General features: G+C 43.5%; 1 protein-coding gene and 1 long non-coding RNA gene across 2 annotated transcripts; one reads left to right on the top strand and one right to left on the bottom strand.

Moving 5' to 3' along the window:
• Window positions 1-5,227: 5,227 nt before the first annotated feature.
• Window positions 5,228-7,143, bottom strand: LOC121708795. Its single transcript, XM_042091702.1, has 2 exons — window positions 7,024-7,143; window positions 5,228-6,266 (listed from the first exon to the last, which is right to left on the bottom strand). The coding sequence occupies exons 1-2, from the start codon at window positions 7,045-7,047 to the stop codon at window positions 5,358-5,360; spliced, it is 933 nt and encodes a 310-aa protein (XP_041947636.1). The 5' UTR covers window positions 7,048-7,143; the 3' UTR covers window positions 5,228-5,357.
• A 2,792-nt stretch (window positions 7,144-9,935) lies between these two features.
• Window positions 9,936-17,165, top strand: LOC121708814. Its single transcript, XR_006031766.1, has 3 exons — window positions 9,936-9,947; window positions 10,172-10,174; window positions 17,099-17,165. It is a non-coding gene; the product is annotated as an uncharacterized LOC121708814 (long non-coding RNA).
• The last annotated feature ends 1,695 nt before the right edge of the window (window positions 17,166-18,860 follow it).

The raw sequence follows: 18,860 nt of genomic DNA, 5'->3' as shown, positions 1-18,860 counted from the left end.
TCTTAGTTAGCGCCGCTGTTATCCAATGAAATTAAGTTGCGCTTCAGGGCGACTTCACTCGGACTCCATGCGCGTTCCCGAGCAACTTTTTCTTCTTCTTGTTATGAGGCAAGGACTTATCGCCACCCTCTTACTGGAGGACGACTCTCTTTTTACAGAATATCCAATAAAAATCGACGTTGGTCCATGCGTCATTTCCAGCTTTGTAACTTGGCGCATGGTCAGAGCCGACTGGCGCTGGATCCGAACCCCAGTGTTCAAGATGGCGTTGACTATGAATTGGCCGGATTTACTAGCCTAGCCTCCACCATTCATTTGTATGGAGGGAAAAAAAAAAAACACTCAACTCTTTCACCAGCCACTAAAATGATTAAAATGTGCTACTGTCCAACTACTATCCATGATTAAAATGTGCTACTGTCCAACTTGATCTAACTACACTGTGTAGCCTACATAATCTGATTTTAATATGTAGGCTACAGATATGTAGGCTATATTTAACATTTATTTTCTATTTGGTCTGTTTTGAAATCATGCCCATTTAAGCACAGCTCAGTTGTAAGAAACTTAAATACATGCATGCTTAGCATTTTGTGAAAAGAAATCATTAAGGCTACATTGACAAACTCTTAACCTTGAGCTGCCTATATTTTCTGATTCTAATATTTACGGATATCTAGGCGATGTAAGCACAGCTTAGTTTTAAGAAATGCAGCCGAAAGACCATGTTGAATTTTGCTTTAATTCATTTCAAAACCGGATTACTCTGGAACAGCTAACTATACACGGGAATGCATTACACCTTTGTGTTCGGTAAGGTCTGCTGTTTATTCTGATATATGGTTTGTCATGTGTTGTGTTGTGTGAAGAGTGTGTAGGCCTACGATATTCCACCGAGACGAATGGATGTGGAGATGGGCGCAGAGAATAATTATTAAATCTCTTGAAGTTATTTTTTTTTATCGCCCTTCATGCTTAGTGAAGTAAAGCTGAAGCGCTGCATGCTGCGCAGGAGACTGCGGCTCACTGGTAGTTCACTAGTTCGCCCTTCTATATGATTGCTTCAGCTAGACTAGAATGTATGGGAGAAGTGCGTGTTTGGCAAGGTAGCTGTCCGTGGTCCTGGAGTGCCTGGAGCGGATATCGCGATAGAGCGATGACCGCTTGCACCCCAAAAGATCACAGAGAAAGGCCGCAACCAACTACATAAGTGCTTGCTGAGCGAGTCGTAAATCCGCTAGATTGGAGCGGATGTAAGACTGGTAGGCATCCGAGGACCAACGGCCCAGTATTTCAATTTGTTGCTCCGATAAGCCGTTGAGCGCAGCTGTTGTGGCAGCTCCTATCCTGAAGGAGTGTGCGGAGTAGCGATCCGCGGGAAAACCAGATTTGACTAGAATGGTTTTTAAGAGTGTCTGGAATCTGTGGCGAGTGATGGGTAGCCCTTCGTCTGACACGAAGAGCGGGCTAGTAGACGAAGCTTGAGCTGACCGATATGAGATGTAGTGAGATAGGTATTGGAAAGGCTGAAGATCTGAGGCGGAGTTAAATGGATATGGAGTGTCCTTTTCGGGACTGATCGGTTTTACTCTGTTTGATGGTAAATCGAATGGTGTCTTGGTCTAGCTGCTCTAGATCTGCGATGCACGGGTGGACATCGAGACTTTGATCCCGAGTGAAGTGTGGGCGTAGGTGATAAATGATGATATGGTGACTGCATCGAAACTGGGAAATGGTAGTGAGTGCTTTGCGTGGAACTGTTTGAAGCACGACCAAGCAGTCCAGTAGGACTGCATGGTCCTGGGTGCGAGGGCTTGAAGGGCTAGGTCGGCCGTGATGGGCTGAAGATAGCTGAGGGGGTGGTTTATGGGAAGATGGTCTCCGAAAAGCTGGGGAGTAGGGTACGGGTCCGCCTCTGGAGCCGAGCTTCTGAATCTCTGGAATTTAAGACGAGAGAGAGAGTCAGCAGTTCCATTGTGGCAACCGGGGACGTGCGCGGCTCGTATAATAAGATGGTAGCTGGCTGCTATCCAGATTAGACGCCTAATAAGAGGGGAAAGCGCAGGCGATTTTGAGCTTGAGTTATTAATGACGTGCACTACGGCTTCGTTGTCGCTGTGGATTAGCACACTCTTGGAGGTCCACTCATTCCCCCAGGTATGGCCGTGATGGCTACGGGGTAGAGTTCGAACACGGCTGACGATTCGTTTCTAGTTGTTAGCTCTCTGAACTCTAGTGGCCACGGGGATGCAACCCAGCGCCCTTTGAAAAAGCCTCCGAAGCCTGTTGAGGGGGCTGCGTCGGTGTACAACTGGAGCTCTTCTGGAGATGATTGGCAGTCGTCGCACAGACCATTCCATTCGTCTAAAACATCCTCCAGAGTTTGATATCGGCCAGACACTGGGCATCTAGAGATACGACGTCTTCGAGAGATGGGGTTGCTGAGCGCAGTTTAGGAGATGCGAGATGAAAGGGCGGCCCTGGGGAATGAGTTGACTAGTGGACACTCGACCGCGCCGTGACTGGGGCTATTGCAGAGGGGACAAGATGGCTTAAGTCCTAGGAAAACGCGGTTATGGAGCTCCATATCGAGCGCGCCCCAGTAGGGGTTTTAGTTCCAGAGGCCGACTCTGGCAGCACATTTTGCTGAAAACAGCCGGTGGTAGCCTAAGTATGAAAATGAGCTCCCCCGTAGGATACGGCTAGGCCGGCGATGATGGCCAGGTAGTCATTTAGCTCTTTGCGTCGACTGGGGAACACGAAACAGACGACTTCTGTGTAGTTGGTAAAAGCTACGGTGAACTCGGGGAATGACAGCATTTTTGATGCTGGGCCGGAATGTTCTAAAGACAAAACCAGTTCGCCGCAAACTAAATCCCGGTTATGAGAGGGAATAGGAAGGGAGGGAAGAATGGTAGAAAGGTCTACGTCTGCACCTGACAAGATGAGGTTCCTGGTGGACGCTGTGACGGGTGGTGGTTCGAATGCTGCAGCGTGAGGAGGCGGTGGCAGGGCCTGTGCTGTGGCTAAAGAATAGTTTTGCTGCCGGAACGGGACGTCGTGGTCCGAAGCACTCGCTGAGTGCTGATGACCCGCTGCTGCGGGCTGGTCTATCGCGGAGCCGGGGAAGAGATGGGAAGGGAGAAAAGGGGGGAGGGAGGGAGCGAGCGGTCGCTGATGCGACCGGAAGGTGAGCAACCTGGGACAGGGTCGCGGGAAGTGGGACGGGGAAGGAAAGAGGGTTAGGGGGGAGTAGTGACGCTGTCGCTATCGGCGCCGGCTGAGACCAGGTGCTCGCTAACTCATAAGAGAGATGGGGAGCTAGTGAGGTGACTCTTCGAGCTGACGCTTCGTGAGTTGAGGCGTGCTGTACAGACGTGGCTCCCGGAATGGAAAGGGGAGGGGGAGGGAGGGAGCAGTCGTCGGAACGACTGGAGGTGGGGCAGGCCTGGACCGAGTCCTGGCTAGGGGAGGTGGATGGGGGAGGGAAAGAAGGGGTGGGGGGAGTAGCGACGCTGTCGCTACCGGGGCCGTCTGGAGAAGTGGGGTTGGACCCGGAAATATGGCGGAGATGCGGCGGGAATGGGCCTGAGCCGCTGACGTGGCTGTGGCTGAAGCAGCGGAATGATACGCTCTGAAGCGTGTGATGCCGGAAAGTGCTGTCGGCGTGCCCGGTTCGCGAGGTGGCTGGTGGTGTGTGCTTCGTCCGGCTGAATGGCTGGCGGAAGGAACCGCGTCGGGATGCCAGAAGGAGCAGCTTGCTTCCTGGTCTGGGGAGGAAAACAAAGTGAGGGAGCGGGAGGGCGAAAAGACCGGGTTATCCGACTGCGTTAGAAGGCGGAGGAGATGGAACTTCCTATCCGACCTACGGAACGCGATGCCGCGGGAATGGAGAGTGCTGCGGATGCGAGCCACTGTCCAGTGGGTAGGGTCAACGCCTTGCTGGCGCTGGGTCCTGGTGCTGCCGCGAGTTGAGGCTGCTGAGCGGGAAATGCTGCCCCGCACGGGGGCAGGAGGAGCACCTTCTGCGACCCTGTGTCCTGGATTCCCTACGCTGGCGGCGAGGGGAACGAATAAGATTATTTTCGCCCGGCGGAGGGCCCTGGGTGTTGGGTGTTGGCGGGACGAAGTTGTCCTCCAGATCGCTGGAAGAGGCGTGGATTTCCAGTTCCATGAGAGCTGTCTTGTCAATGCAAACAATACGCAGACTGAATGATTTCGCGAACGTCGGAGCGTGTGACGTATGGAAAAGGAGGTCGGCTTAAATAGGCCTACCCTGCGGCGGCAGTGGGTGAGTTAATTGCTGTCAATCATCCCGAAGGCTCCACCCGAACTTTGTTTATAAAACATCATTTATTATAGGTAACTTCAAATCAGTGCGATTTACCCTTATAGGCTACTGCACATTACAAGATCTGTACGAGATGATCCGCAGCACTGAAGTGAGAAACTATTTAACTCTTTGTGTAGCGCATGTGAGCGTTTTTTTCCCCCATTTCAATCTGAATATTGGTGGGGACATTTCAGTCGTAATTTGACATTGATGTGGACAAGTCCTTCGTTCCCCGCGCAAATCTACGCCCCTGTTGCCATAGGGACATAGACAATATCTGTGACAGGCCATGTTAGACATCCTTTTAGCAGTACGTATGGCAAAGCAACCCTGAGTATTTGAAGTATCCTACCGCATTCTACCTCGTAGCTCACCGCATTAGTTGGCTTAAACGCTAACATATGGGTCGCAACTTAGTGACTATGGGAAATCGAGGGTCCCAAGGCCAGACCAGTTAAGAAACACTGGTCTATAACATGCACTTCCAAAGGAACAGTAGCCTGGAAAATCCAGACCCTGGTAATCTAGAAAGATTAAGGGTCTGGCCACGAACAATGTAATGGCCCAACTTGAGGGGCGGCAACAAGCATGCATTTAAAAATCTCACTGCACGCCATTGGATAATACTAGACCATGTTTACTCTGAATGATTTAGGACTTCGACGCAATCGGATAACACTACGACCAATATTTACTGTCCTCCTACGTTGCAGCGCTGTCTTCATCAGTTTAGCTGGTTCCCCGGAATGCAATGGGTAAAAGTAACGTGCATCATTGACAGAGTGTCTCGCAGAGACAATTCCATTGTGCTCTCGCGAGAACTCTGGATTTCCAGGGTAAAGAAATAGGCTACTCAGATAAACATCTCAAGTTTCATGTTTATTGTCATGCATTTAATAGAGATACATCATTAATCATTTATGAAATTCTTAAACTATAAGATAATAAAGAGTGATTGATAGCCTTGGCGATCCCTGCCTACAGAATAAAACTAAATCTTACGATTCTTTGCATAGCTATTAGTTTACAAAATCTCTGACAGTATCTTGTCTGCAGCCTCTTTCCCAATTAGCTCGTTAAGGTCTGTGTCTCCATTAGGACATGTAGAAAGGACCCCTTTGAGATTCTCCCGTGGAAATCGTAGAATCTTTCCCCTGGGCATATGAAAGGCCAGGGTCACATGGTCCCACACATAGAATTCGTCGTCAACTTCATCTACATGAACTTGTCTCTCCTCTCTGTTCTCAATTAGTCTGAACCTGTGTGTTCCAGAGATGGCTTGAGCATGCCAGATGATCTCACCATCCCTGTAAGTACACACCCCCTCATCATTATCACCCAGCTCTGGGTAAGCATCGTAATCATGAACATCCGGGCTATGAATCAGCACAATATACCTGACCAACTGCCTGAAGATTACAGTCTCATAAACCCTAAGTACAGGCCTCTGTTCTCTACAGAATTGTGTGCTGTACATCTGCAGAACATCAGCCAGTGAGAAAGTGAACCGGAAGTTTCCATAGCGAGACGCGTCCCCGAATTCAGGAGAGGTGGTGAACTTGCGCAGGAAAGGCTCCTGTCTTTCTTTCTCTTCTGGACTCCGATCAGGGAAGAGTGTCTCCAGGTACCTCTGCTCCGCATTAAGGATCTCCTCTGGACCAATCACAAGTCCCCATCGCAGGAAGCCACTCCTCCATCCTCCTATGAACCCACCATATTTCAAAATGTCTTGAAGCCCTTGTGAAGCAGTGACATGAGATATTCTGGGCACATGGAATTCCACCGGTCGAGGATATTGTGGAACTTGATATGTTCCATTATCATTTGGTTCCACACATTTATCAAGATAATTGTTCCTGAAGTGTATATCATCTATTTTGATGTGCATGTTACTGACATAATGCTCATTGCTTCTTCTCCATTGGAAGTCAACCTGTATGGGGAAAGAGCTCTTAGTAGACCTCTGCTGTTTCATGTATCCTTGTTTTCTGTCCTCTTAATTGTTGTTCTGTGTCTGTTTTGTACACAGATGATAAACAATGCATATAAAGCATTGGTCTATTTCTTTAAAGGGAAACTTGGCAGGATTTCCCTCTGCTGGAGAAATTGTGCATTATGCTATTTCAAACTGTGGGAAAAGGTAACGATAAAGCACATGGATTTGTTTACAAGCTAGCGAACGGTTAGCATAAGTTTGGCAGAACTATGTGGATGTTACAAGGTAAGAAACACGATTTAAAACAAGTTTCTTGTTTCTCACTTCTCTTTCCGGGACGGTAAGTCTCAATGTTGCAAGGTTGGTTTTCCGCCTGGGGAAGCTAGGCGCAGCAGGGAAAGTCACCATTTTCACCGGAACAGGTCATTTAACCATCCGAATGATTTCTAAACGGGTTTATTACGTTGAAATAGTTGCCAAGTTCCCCTTTAAGTGGAATCACTATGCATTCCTTTTCCTGTTGGTAATTCTCCATGCGCAGTGATAGTTTACTTTCAGTCAAATTCAGTCAATATAAACTAAGTGATGTTTTACAAGTGAACTTTACCAGTCAGTCAATATAAAGTAAGTGATGTTTTACAAGTGAACTTTACCTCTGAGTGTGATTGATTAGTTTATTGTTATGTAGTTAGACACAACACTGTGTTAGTAATGCCCTGTTGAACCCTTCCTAATTTCACTATTCACTACCTACCTGATGCAGACGACGATCTTCCATTTTTCACATCCACCACTTTAGTCTGCTGATGTCTGTGTCCGTCTGTGTCGGTGCTGTTTAAAAGGAATCCAACTGGCTAAATAGATACAGCTAAGAGCGACTTAGGCTTTTGCTTGACACAGTATGTTCATATCCAGCCAATCATTAACCCATACATCCTGTCTATTTTCAGACCAATTTTACTACCTTAACCCATAAACCCATAAAATGATTTCTACCCATAAACCCATAAAACTACTTACCTACTTTAAGTTTCATATTCATTGTCATGTATTTGAAAAATATGCAACGTTGTTTGTCATTTAAGTACTACTCTAAGCACTTTACCAAATAGAACAGCTTCGAAGCCAATTTGATGGTAGACAAACTTGTGATATAGGGGAATCATTTACCTTGTATAGCCATAGAGCAGATTAGCGAAGGATCCAAACTGGTGTTTTAGGCAATCAGAAGCTAAAGAAAAACATCAGTGCTGTAATTGGCATCCCTGTGGTCAACTCTCGCTTTGGTAGTCTGATCAATGCTGACTCTCAAGGCTACACTGCAGTGAATTGTTTCACCATATTCAACCATGACACATGGCCTGAAAACAGTGATGACCCCGTCGAATATGGATCTGATACGGTGGAGGCCCTCGTGGAACACTTTGGTGATGTGCTAGGCAAGTTGCGATCATATATGGTTTGGATGGTTCATCAGATTATGATAAATCAGTAACTTTATGTTGCACTCTAGCTTTGGATGCCAGCTTGAAGCCCTACAAGGGGAATGGCAGCGTGTTAAGACACTCATAAGCCACATGTTTCAAGTCAAAATTGTAATGTGGTATGAAATTATTTGTTTAATCCCTATGACTTAATTGTTTTACAGAACCTCCTGCACCTAGTTGAGGTCCTGCTGATTCTGCCTATTTCCGCTGCGCAATGTGAATATGGTTTCTCAGCGCAAAAGCGCATCAAGAGCTCCTTAACAAAAGTGCATGCGGCATGTTCAGGGGGAAGGACTCAAGCCATGAGAAGTTTTGCTTACACTATACTTGAAGGTATCTACATACCTACGTGTCATTAACATTATAAACAAGTCATAAACATTTATGACCTAACACTTCTGTCATTAAGTATCATTTGTTTTTTGTCCAAAGTTAGGGTTGGGGTTCAATTGTCATGACAGTGTCCTACATGATTGGTTTGCTTGTGCAGCGGCCATCATAACTGCATTTTAGTCATGTGACCTCTTTTTGCAGTACCATAGAGGGATAAGAGACAACATTTTATTTGTCACATACACACATAATGGATATAGCAGTGATAGGCTATGATATTTTTTTTTTTCAGCCATTGGAACAAATCATTACTTGGATGTAGAGGTTATTGATTATGCGACTTGCCCTGGATCTGTATTTATGTTCTTTTTGGCTCTCCACAGAAAAGCCTGGACACATTTCCTCTTTCAGGAGAGCGTATTTCTCCTAAATTCACCAAAAGTTAGTCTTCTAACGCGTCATGCTCTACCGCGACCGTAATACAAAACATAACGTGTAGTACAGTTGGAAAGCTCTGTTTTTCCTGCATGACGTTGTGCTATCCAAATATGGACACTTCCTTTGTAACCGCAACCAATCGCGAAAGTTCAAAGGCGAGTCTAGGCTGAGAACGGAATCTCTTGGCTGAGTTTTTCTCATTTTCCAGTAGAAACATCTCAGCCTTTGTAGCACCTATGTACACCAAACTTTCCAGATATACACTTAGCAGTATTCTGAAGATATTTACAGAAATTTCCAATTTTTTTTAAGGCTATAGACAGTATATTCTGATTTCCTAGGTAATGAAAGCAGATATCCTGAAATCCCTCTGTAATTTTATTTTCATCTTGTATGCAAACAAAATGAAAAAATAATTTTGTACCTGGCTTTATCATATGTTCAGATCTATCTACCGAAAATATATGCAAATTTGCATTCAAATTTCAAAAACTTGTAATACATTTTTTGTACATACTTGTGTAAGTAATCAACTGAGGAAGTTTCATGGTGATGTCTATTATTTTAAAATTTTACCCTATTCACCTGTAGTGTCTCGCCTTAAATTGTTGTTAAACTTAACTAAACGGCAAGAGCAGTTCCTGGGGCAATACACCAAGAAAAAAAAATTCTTTCAGTAACTTACGTCCTATCTATATGTAGCAGGTAGACCTCTGCCTGCTATTTCCAAAAGCACCTGCCAGTGCTAATGAAGGGGGCGGGACATAGGCATTTAATCAATCTGGCACCAGTGGAGTGCTACTTAAGAGGGGCAGCAGCCAGTAGCAATGTAAACTCCACTGGTGTAGCCCCTGTCTGCTACCGTCAGGTATGCTGTCTCCCCATAGACATTTGTGGTTTTCTGTTATGTATATTGTGGTGTTTTCATTGTTTAATCTTCTGTGTTCTGTTCTTTTAGGCAGCACAGTCATGCTGATGGGGAACATGGGTCGTGCTGCTGTCTTGTCTTGGTTTTGCTTTGGTTAGTTGTTATGTTTGGTTTTTGTTTTGCTTGTCTTGTCCTCCCTACATAAGTTTGTGTAACTTATGTTTTTTTTAGTAGGGAGGTGGCTCTGAGGGGGGGGGCTAGTTTAAGCACATGTGTGGTGTTTCTGGGGTATTGCTTGTATTGTAGCTTTCCTGTGTGCCTTTGCTGTGTAACAGCTGAACCTTTTATGATGCATGCATGGTATCGGTGTGAACTTCCATAGTTGCCACCCTCAGATCTCCACTTCCTAACCTTTGTCTTAAATCTTTTGCTTTGCTCGAATTCATGTCTCCACCATGTAATTTTCGAACCTGTGAGTGCTGTCTCCGTTTAGAGGTACAATCTCAAGATTCCCTGATGCATTAGGCCTCAGGGTGGCGTAGTCAGGCTACTGTGATTGGCCCCTTGGCCCTTCCTATGTATCACCCTGTTACATACAGTATAGTATGGCATTACTGGCTGCAGTACCAGCTTCATCTTGGCTGCCGTGATGTAAGGGCATGCATTGATGTGGTAGGTACTGTAGGTGGGTTGCGGCCTATCGCAAGGATTCCAACCGGCACATTTTGGAGAACATGGGGAAATTAACTACACCACAAATAGCCAAGTACAACGAGTAAGTAAGTGCTTCCAGACAAGAGGCTGAGAACTTTTGCAAACCCTTCCATTCATCCCTACCCAACAGGGACATTATGTCTTAATGAAGGACAATTTAATGGTCACCATCTTATTGACATGCCAACTGGTCAGGTGTCCCAGCGAACATGCTGAAGGAGGAGGTTGAGGACACCAGGGAGCTGCAGAAGGCGAAAGTCATCTCTGTGAAAGAACACTAAACTGCATGGCACAACAGTAGTCCACCCGTTATTACGACATGACGTTATTATGAAATGCCTCTATTTAGACATGCCCCTACTGTGATATTTTTTTTAATTACCGCTATTGCGACATGACCTATCCTAATTTTTTTTTAATCACATTTTTAGTAGGCCTACCTCTATTCTGACATCACCAATTCTCATTTTCAATTTATTTCTGCAGTTCCTGTATCCTATCAAATTCCAACTTCCTAGATGCATGGATGAGCTGTAGTCATGTCATCTGCACCACAGCTACATCAACAATCCACCCGCCATCCACTCCAAACAATGTTTTTCCCAATAATTGATAGGCTACTTAAAAATAAATAAGAAGCACAAATAAGGCTCTAGGACCTGAGGTTTGGACTTTTTTGTTACGGACAATAGTCCTTGACTGATTCTTGCGTGTTTTGAGAGAATCTTTTTTTATCACAACTCTCGTAAGTCAAGCATCAAGAACAGAATAGGCTAATCTATAGCACACCCGCTGTCCAAACCCCTTTCGGGAAAATTGACAGAATGAAATTACATATTTTTGTGTCGGTATGGTTAAATGAACCCCATGATGGTCATTGTAGAGCAAATAACCTACTTTACATTTTATTTGTTGTCTTCATCTTTTTTTTTTTTATTCAAAACAATTCTTCGGTATCCATACTCAAGTCTAATTACCACCAGACACAAATAATCATCACCTAGGTTATATACTCTCTCTCTATCCAAAATCGGCCCACCCTACTTCGCAAAAGTCCACTCTGTTGAGAAATCCTGCCTACACCACTGTTAATGACCTCATGTCGGAATGGCAGGACGTTTGAAAAAAGGTCAAGTGCCGCTACTCCGACAATGGAAAAACTAACTTAGTAAACTACTTGTCGCAGTAGTGGGACGCTTGAAAATGAATGTTAATGCTGCCACTTCGACAATTAGACGCCAATGTCTAAGTAGCGGCATGTCGGAAAATGTAACCGGCACAACAGCCTTGTAAAGGTGATGATGAGCAATAAGGTTTGTCCCTATGAAATAGCCGCTGCTACCCAAACGTGACATAGTTGCATGAGATCTATTAACTCTTCAACCCTGGTTTACCATTGACCTATCTAAACCTTTTTTTTTTTGTTTAAGACTCAACAAAGTTTATTGCAAAATCACAATTCCACACTCTGTATTGCTTAGGAATTTCAGACAGCAATGTAACCCCTTCCTTTATGGTCTCTTATTTTACCCTGTGCTCTCATTGACCTGTAAAAAACAGTTTCCTTAATCAAAACGTCATCGAAATCTCCGGTGTCCCAGGTCCACATGTTCTTCATCTTGGACTTAAAAACAGCAGTAAAACTGATGGCACCACACTGCTTGTTGCGCGCATTTCCAAACCATGAATGAACTTGATAAAAAAGACCCCATCAACACAGATCTCTCTGGAAAGTCAACAGATTGATTCGAAGAAGAACAATCCGTAGCATTATTTTCTTTCACAGTAGTTGGTTTACAGTTATGGCACATATTCAGTTAGTAGTTTTCTTGTATAGCGTCCTTTTCTCCATTACCACCTAAACTCACAATCCAACACGTGGGTTGACCGCCCGTATTTAGTGTGTATTTATTATCAGTATTAACCTCTCAAGCTCTGCCTCGGTTAGAACTATGGTAGCCGTCACATATCAAAAACTGGCACTATTTCCGGACTCCAAGGCTCGTCAAAACAAACTTTTCTCTGAATAAGCAATAACAAAATATTAATATAATTTTGTGTACTATTTTTTGCCATTGCTTGTGTGTGATGCCAATGCATAGCTGCCAACTCTCACGTATTGGCCGTGAGACACGCATTTGATTAGTTTCACACACTCACACGCCACACCCACGATTTCTCACGCTGAAGTGTCAACCCGGTCGGTCAGATGCCTGAAAAATGAGTTTAGCCTATAGATCTTACCTGTTGAGCCACGGTTATGCTTTCAGAGACGGTGAGAGGGTTCAAGAGCACCCCCTGTCTGTGGAATTTTCTAAATTTTCTCTCATTTGCGATGCTACTTCAAAAGCCATCCCAGGCGCATTCCCCCGGCTTCAGGTAGGCCTATGCTTTGAGTATTTTTCACGCTTAAGTGTCAACGTGGTAGGTCAAATACCTGGCAGATGAGGTTCAACTAAACTAAACCTAGACATGATATCACACATCATGTGAACGAGAATCTAAGCTTTCCAATTATATTAGCGCCAAGTTGCTGTGATAAATGGTTCGCGAGAAGATTATCATTGAACCGACGTGCAATATAGGCTAATCATATTTGCATTTTGCACACAGTGCACACCCATTACTCTCGGTTGTAATATCTCACTAACCCTTCACACAACATGTGGCAAACCTAATATCACAATACACAGCAAACCGTACCGAATACGAGGATATAAAGCATGCCTCTGTTTTTGAAATTGCAACACATTTCTACATAGCCTCATTGGGGCGAAATTATAATGTATTCTAATGTAAACTATTTGTCAGTAGGCCTACATACATTTTTGTAAATTGCTCAGTAGATTATCCCACTATCATGGTTCTTATATTGTCAGGTTCCAGCCAATCCCACTTACACAGATAAATAAATATATTTATATTGCCGTGCTTTCTAGTGACATTAATGCAAAAATATAAAGAAAATCAAATAAGGAGACACAAATATTGATATAAAGCCTGACATAAGCCATATGCAAACATTCACATCATGCAGATATGGGTACATCCTGAAAAAGGAATAGCCTGTAGGCTATGGCCATTACAATGACCAATATATTATCTTAAATGAACTAGCTGAAAAACACAGGTGACCACTTCTGCATAATTTCATGGAGTGCTGAACATTTCTGAACTGTGAAATGGACCATATGTTTTTGTGGTTGTGAACTTATTGCAATATCATCATAACTATTCCACCTGTGTATGCATGGTTATAATTCTGAAGTGCAAAATAGCTTAGGCTACAGCACAAATATTTCCATAAAAATAAGCAAGTCTGACCTGAATTTATTTTTAAAAGTGCACTTTCCTAGGGTTAGGGTTTTCTAGACTGCACAATGGTAGGCCTTCAAAAGCATGACATTTTCGCTTTAGTTTGATATTTAATTTACTTTATCCGCTTTCATGCGTTCATTGAACGTCCGCAGTGCTGTAATGGAAACCTTATTGCGTAGCCTATATATTCAGTTATTTTTAAATTATGCATGATTTACTTTTTATTAATTTTGTAGGCTGGCTTTATTTTGTTATATAGAAGTATCTAAATAACCTGGTAAAATGTACCAGAATTCAGGAAATTGCATCTAGTCCAAAAAAAATTTCTGGGGGAGGACCCCCCCCCCCCCCCCCCCTGAAATGTCCCACCCACTTTCAGAATGCCTCCATCGCCCATGGTCCTAGCATTAGGCTAGATCCCTTTGATACCAATGTTAATTTAACTCTGGGACCCTGGTCCCTACACCTGAGAACCAATGTACTTTTTTTTTTACTGTACGGTATAATGCTGAATGAGCCAAACAAAAATTTCCGCAGCAAAATTTTGGTTGGCCCCACCAAATCTCACTCCAAGGTTTTTTGAAAAGTTGGCAGCCCTGCAATGAAAACACTCTTTCGGACACAAAATAAATAGTTTAATTTTGCCTGTTAAAGGTGCTCTGAGCGATGCCCGCGTTTTTAAGGCTAAAACATTTTGTCACTTACTGCAAACATCTCCTAACCAAGCGTTAGCTGTCTGTGTCCTTACTGTAAAAAAATGCAATCTCTGTGGACAAACAAAAACAACCTGGGCAAACCTAGCCCATAAAAACATAACAAACTGTTCCAGCAAATCACAGACGAGATGCGCGCTTAGGAGAGTTTCAATTGCACAGGAGCAGCACGGGAGGGAGGGGGAGGAAGTAGCGAGGTAGCTCTCTGTTTTGTTTGAAAGTCAACAAAAGTGACGTTACCCATCGCTTAGAGCCCCTTTAACCGAGCTTGCTAGCTAGCTAACGTTAGCACAGTAAACGGAAAGTGAATGGGAACGGCTAGTTATATTCACTAGCTAGGTAGCAGCTAAGGAATTGGTTAAACTTGTATATTGTTGCAAACTAACCTGAAATAACACACGTTCAGCAACTTTGTGGTAGTCTACTAGTTCTAGCAAAGCTATGCTAAGTTAGTTTATCAACTGTCTCTGGGTCTAGAGGCTAGAAATCAAGTGAGACAGTGACAGATCATGAACAAAGTTATTTTTCTCTTTATTTATTTTGTTATATTGGGAAATTCTGCCGATTAATCCAAGTTAATGTTTTTTTCTATGCATGCAGACTGCAAAGACTGAGCTGTATTTCACATTATGTCCCTTGCTGGCCTATTTGGACATGCGCGTCGAACGGTAGAACCCGGGGAACATAGGTACGCTCCCGTCGTTTAAAAGAGGAACTAAGAGGGGGATGTTGTAATTATTCTGTAAAATCCAACAAAGCACCTCTGAAAGTGTGTCGAAGATTTTGGGACTACTGCGGCAGCAGTGCGGAGAGACGTACGGGGAAGTAGAATTTTTCTTGCCAGATGTGCCGAACAGGTGCCAAAAATCAGGATCTAGGGGCATTAAAAGCAGAAGTTATGTCCGCTTTAGCAAGCCAGCTGTTTGAACCTGCAATTTTAATTAGCTTTACTGCGTCATCTACTCTCTGGTAGCACATTGAGTAGTCATTGAAGGGAATTAAACTATTGATGCTGGGTACGAGGCTACTCTGGGGAGCAGACAGGTCAATGATGAGCCTCTTTTTCCCTGAATATTTTCGAACGGCAATGACTGATTTAGCAGATTTATCCTGTAATTATCCTTGGATATGGAGATTAGCTGAATGGACCTAGCATGAAACCAGACTGAACCTCTGATTGTTTTTGCACATAAAAGACTGAGATAGCATGGCTTTAGACACCTGGGTCGGCGTCGGAGGCCTTAGGGGGCCAGGCCCGCCCAACTGAGTTCTCTCCCTCACATAAAAAAAATCTAAATATTATTATTTCTATGATTTGAAATTAAATACATATTGAACACTGATGTTGAACACTTAGCCTACTCAAAATAAAACATGACACGGACTGACACGTGTGTGAACTATGCTACTGTTGACTGTGTGCGCAAACTGCGCGATGAAGAGGGATTCTGCACACTCGGACACCAAACGCCAAATGAGCATAAATCTCGACCAGTAGATTCAATAAAAGGTCTCAAGACCAGATACCATAAATGAAGGGCCAAACTGACACATCGCATTTCCTATATTTTCCAATATTGTCCAGTGCTAATGATAAACTCGAGCAACGGAGAGTGCTTTGGATCATGTAGGCTACTTTAAGGGGCGATGGAATCGCCTTTTAGTGAGCGCAACACAGCACGGGTATTAATCTGCTTTATCCAGAGGGAGACATTTTTGGATGCAGTGACAAAAAGCCTATCTGTCTTTGACCTAGCTGGGAAATGCGACAGTTGTGGAGTCGGCATTCGTAGCCTGTCGCTGCAAAACAGTACATCTCCAAACTCAAAAACAGTAGACTAACAGTCAATAAAAGTGGACTGTCAGAGCAGCACAAAATACTAAAAGCCATGCTGACTGTCCTGTTCGCTCTTAAACCTTCCATTACAGTTGGTGCATCTACCTAGCCACTTTGTAAATGTGTTAGAATTTGTTCTGTACTTTAAAGAACATTTTGAGCGATTACATAGCCTACGTGCAGTGTTGCGATATTATCAGTATGTGTAATCTGCTTTTAAGCAGGATCTTACAAGAACATTTCGAAATGAATGGAAAGACAAGTGAAGCCTAGTGTAGCCTAGGTGAGTTAGTGGTGGTGCTAGTGGTGAGTCTGTTATAGCCTTACTTGTATTGTAGCCTATGCAACGCTATTCTATTAAAATTCTATTCTAAACGTTGTGTGCTAGTCTATTCAACGCTATAGGCTATGACCGCTATGTTCTTGCACTATTTTCCCCCATGATCATATTGTTTTAGTTATCCAAAAGGGTCGAAGGATGCACTTTATTATATGGCAATTTTGGAAAAATAACTAATAAAAGTGAGGTGAGGTGCCCCCCCGTCAGTGCTCATAGCCCCTCCACCCGCTCTCTGGCACCAACCCTGACCTGGGTGAAATCCGAATTGCAGACCTGAGAGCAGATAATTAGTCAATTCTTTGTTTGGAGGAGAGACAAGATCGATAGCTAAAACAGACACATTAATAGGAGTACATAAACACTTCTTACATTTTTTATTGGAGGCACTTTCCACCACTGAAACGGTAGCACACTTGTTGCCTGGAAGATGGGTCCCGACTGGGGACGGTTCTGGCTGACCGAGGGAGTTTGGGAATCGCGAACTCGGGGAAAGACAAAACGCGAGTGGCGGGGCCTGACGACTTAAGCGTCAAAGTTACTTAATGTACCAGTGGAGATAGAGGCACTGCTGAGACCAGAGTGAGCATAGGCAGGCAAACGGAAAGAGGTGCTGGCCTCTGCCGAGCCCATATGGGGAACTGAACCCTGGGGATAGTTAGCAAGTGGGTGCCTGAATGTGAGCAGGAAAGAAAGGCCGATAGGATGCTGAGATGGGGTAGGGTGGTGGCACGGCTCCGAGGAAAGAGGGATTAAGGTAAACCAGGGATGCTAATGCCCTTAGCTAATCCACTGTTTGCGATTTGGGGCTATGGCATATACCAGGCCAAGCTCTGTAGTGGTTGATCAACGAAAATTACAGTCTCCGCGGCTTATTTGATATGTTTTAAAAACACCCTTGGATCAATTTTCACTGGAATTACACTGTAATGAGATGTGGTGCCTATGTTGAGTCCCCAAGAAACTAACTCCGATAAATGGAGCACATTTTGTAAAAATTAGCACATTTTGTAAAAAGAGAAATTGCAAATTGACTTCAGAACCCATTGTGCATACCATCAACAGTGTGGTTGCTGTCGAAAGAACTAATTCAGTGTTGAAAGCAAAATTGGCTAAAATCACAGTGTCAACAGGAATGAATTGTGTGACAGCTCTTGCTTTTTTTTGCTTTCCTCTACCTCAGAGGCCGTTCATCAAGATCTACAGGGTTTAACCCTTTTGAGATTTTGACCGCACGTCCCTTGCCGGCTCCAGGGTTACCACACCCACCTAACCTAGGAGATGCAGATAGGACAATGGTTACATGCGAGAATTAATTGATGCTCTGTCTTCTGTTTCTCAGCAGGTGGCATCAGTCCTTCCACCGAAAGAAAATGGTGCAAATACAAACTTCAGATCCCCTATGAAATCCATAAAAAGATGCTTTACACATATAACTCTGAAATATGCAAAGCAAAACAGTCTTTCTTCTCTAACATCAAACAAAGTACATATAACACTTCTGTACTATTTTCAACTGTTGAGAAGTTAACAAATCCCCTCACAATTAGCACCTGAACTTCTCTCAAGTAATATATGCATCTTTTTTCAAAGGTAAAGTTGACAAAATCAGACTCAACATAATCTTCTCAATCACTAACTCAACATCCGGAACTTCCAGTTACAAAGGGAGGGAAACTTAACTTCATGTCAGAGTTCAGTTTGATTGATTACAAAACTCTTGGTACAGAAAAAATGGTACAGAATCTCAGGTTTTCCATATGTGGCTTAGACACTGCCTACCAATTTCTTCACAACTGTTTTTCACCTTATAGCGGCAGATGTCCTTCACATTGTAAATGTATCATTGCTGCCTGGCACTCCTGAAGTCCCTGAAAACAGCTGTTGTAAAGCCACTTCTCAAGAAGAATAACCTGGATGCCTCTTTTAGCTTTTATGTGGTTCAGCTCTGGAACCAACTTTCGGATGACATCAAAACAGCCCCAACTGTATACAGTTTTAAATCTAGACTTAAGACCAAACTGTTCTCAGATACCTTTTGCTAACTGCACTGAGTTACAAATTCTGAATCTGTCTTTAAATTATTCTACCTTGTGTCTTTGATTTTGTGTTTTTAATTATTCTTTATTTTTAAATGATTTTACCTTGTGTGTTTTATGTTTTCTTTTTTATTATGAACTTTACTCTTCTTTTATTATGAACTTTACTCAAACTATTCTTTGACTATTGCCCTTCTATGCTTTTATTTGCTATTACTGTTTTCATTATTTTTATGTAAAGCAACATTGACCTTGGATAAAATGCGCTATATAAATAAACTTCACTTGACTTGACTTCCACAAAGTTTACAGAGTACACACCCAGTCAAGCCAGGCCCCTGGGTACTTATCAAAGATTTGCGGGGGGAAAAACACTGGAACCAGGAACTGTGAAGAGCTGTGGTTGCACAAGTGGATTGACACAATTTTTGCAATAGGCTGGGGGATACAGACTTAATGGAGGATTAATAAAATATCACTAGCATCACATCAAATTACTTTCTTTTC

Source organism: Alosa sapidissima, chromosome 5 (assembly GCF_018492685.1).
Source record: "Alosa sapidissima isolate fAloSap1 chromosome 5, fAloSap1.pri, whole genome shotgun sequence".
NCBI classification, from domain to species: domain Eukaryota; kingdom Metazoa; phylum Chordata; class Actinopteri; order Clupeiformes; family Clupeidae; genus Alosa; species Alosa sapidissima.
The sequence above is the reverse complement of the archived record's forward strand: the minus strand, read 5'-3'. Positions and strand labels throughout refer to the sequence as shown.

What these genes read in the sequence shown, in the direction of transcription:
- LOC121708795 (XM_042091702.1), bottom strand. Translation starts at nt 7,047, where the DNA reads ATGGAAGATCGTCGTCTGCATCAG. An exon ending in AAGATCGTCGTCTGCATCAG is followed by an intron (nt 6,267 to 7,023) that starts GTAGGTAGTGAA and finishes TTCCCCATACAG; the next exon opens with GTTGACTTCCAATGGAGAAG.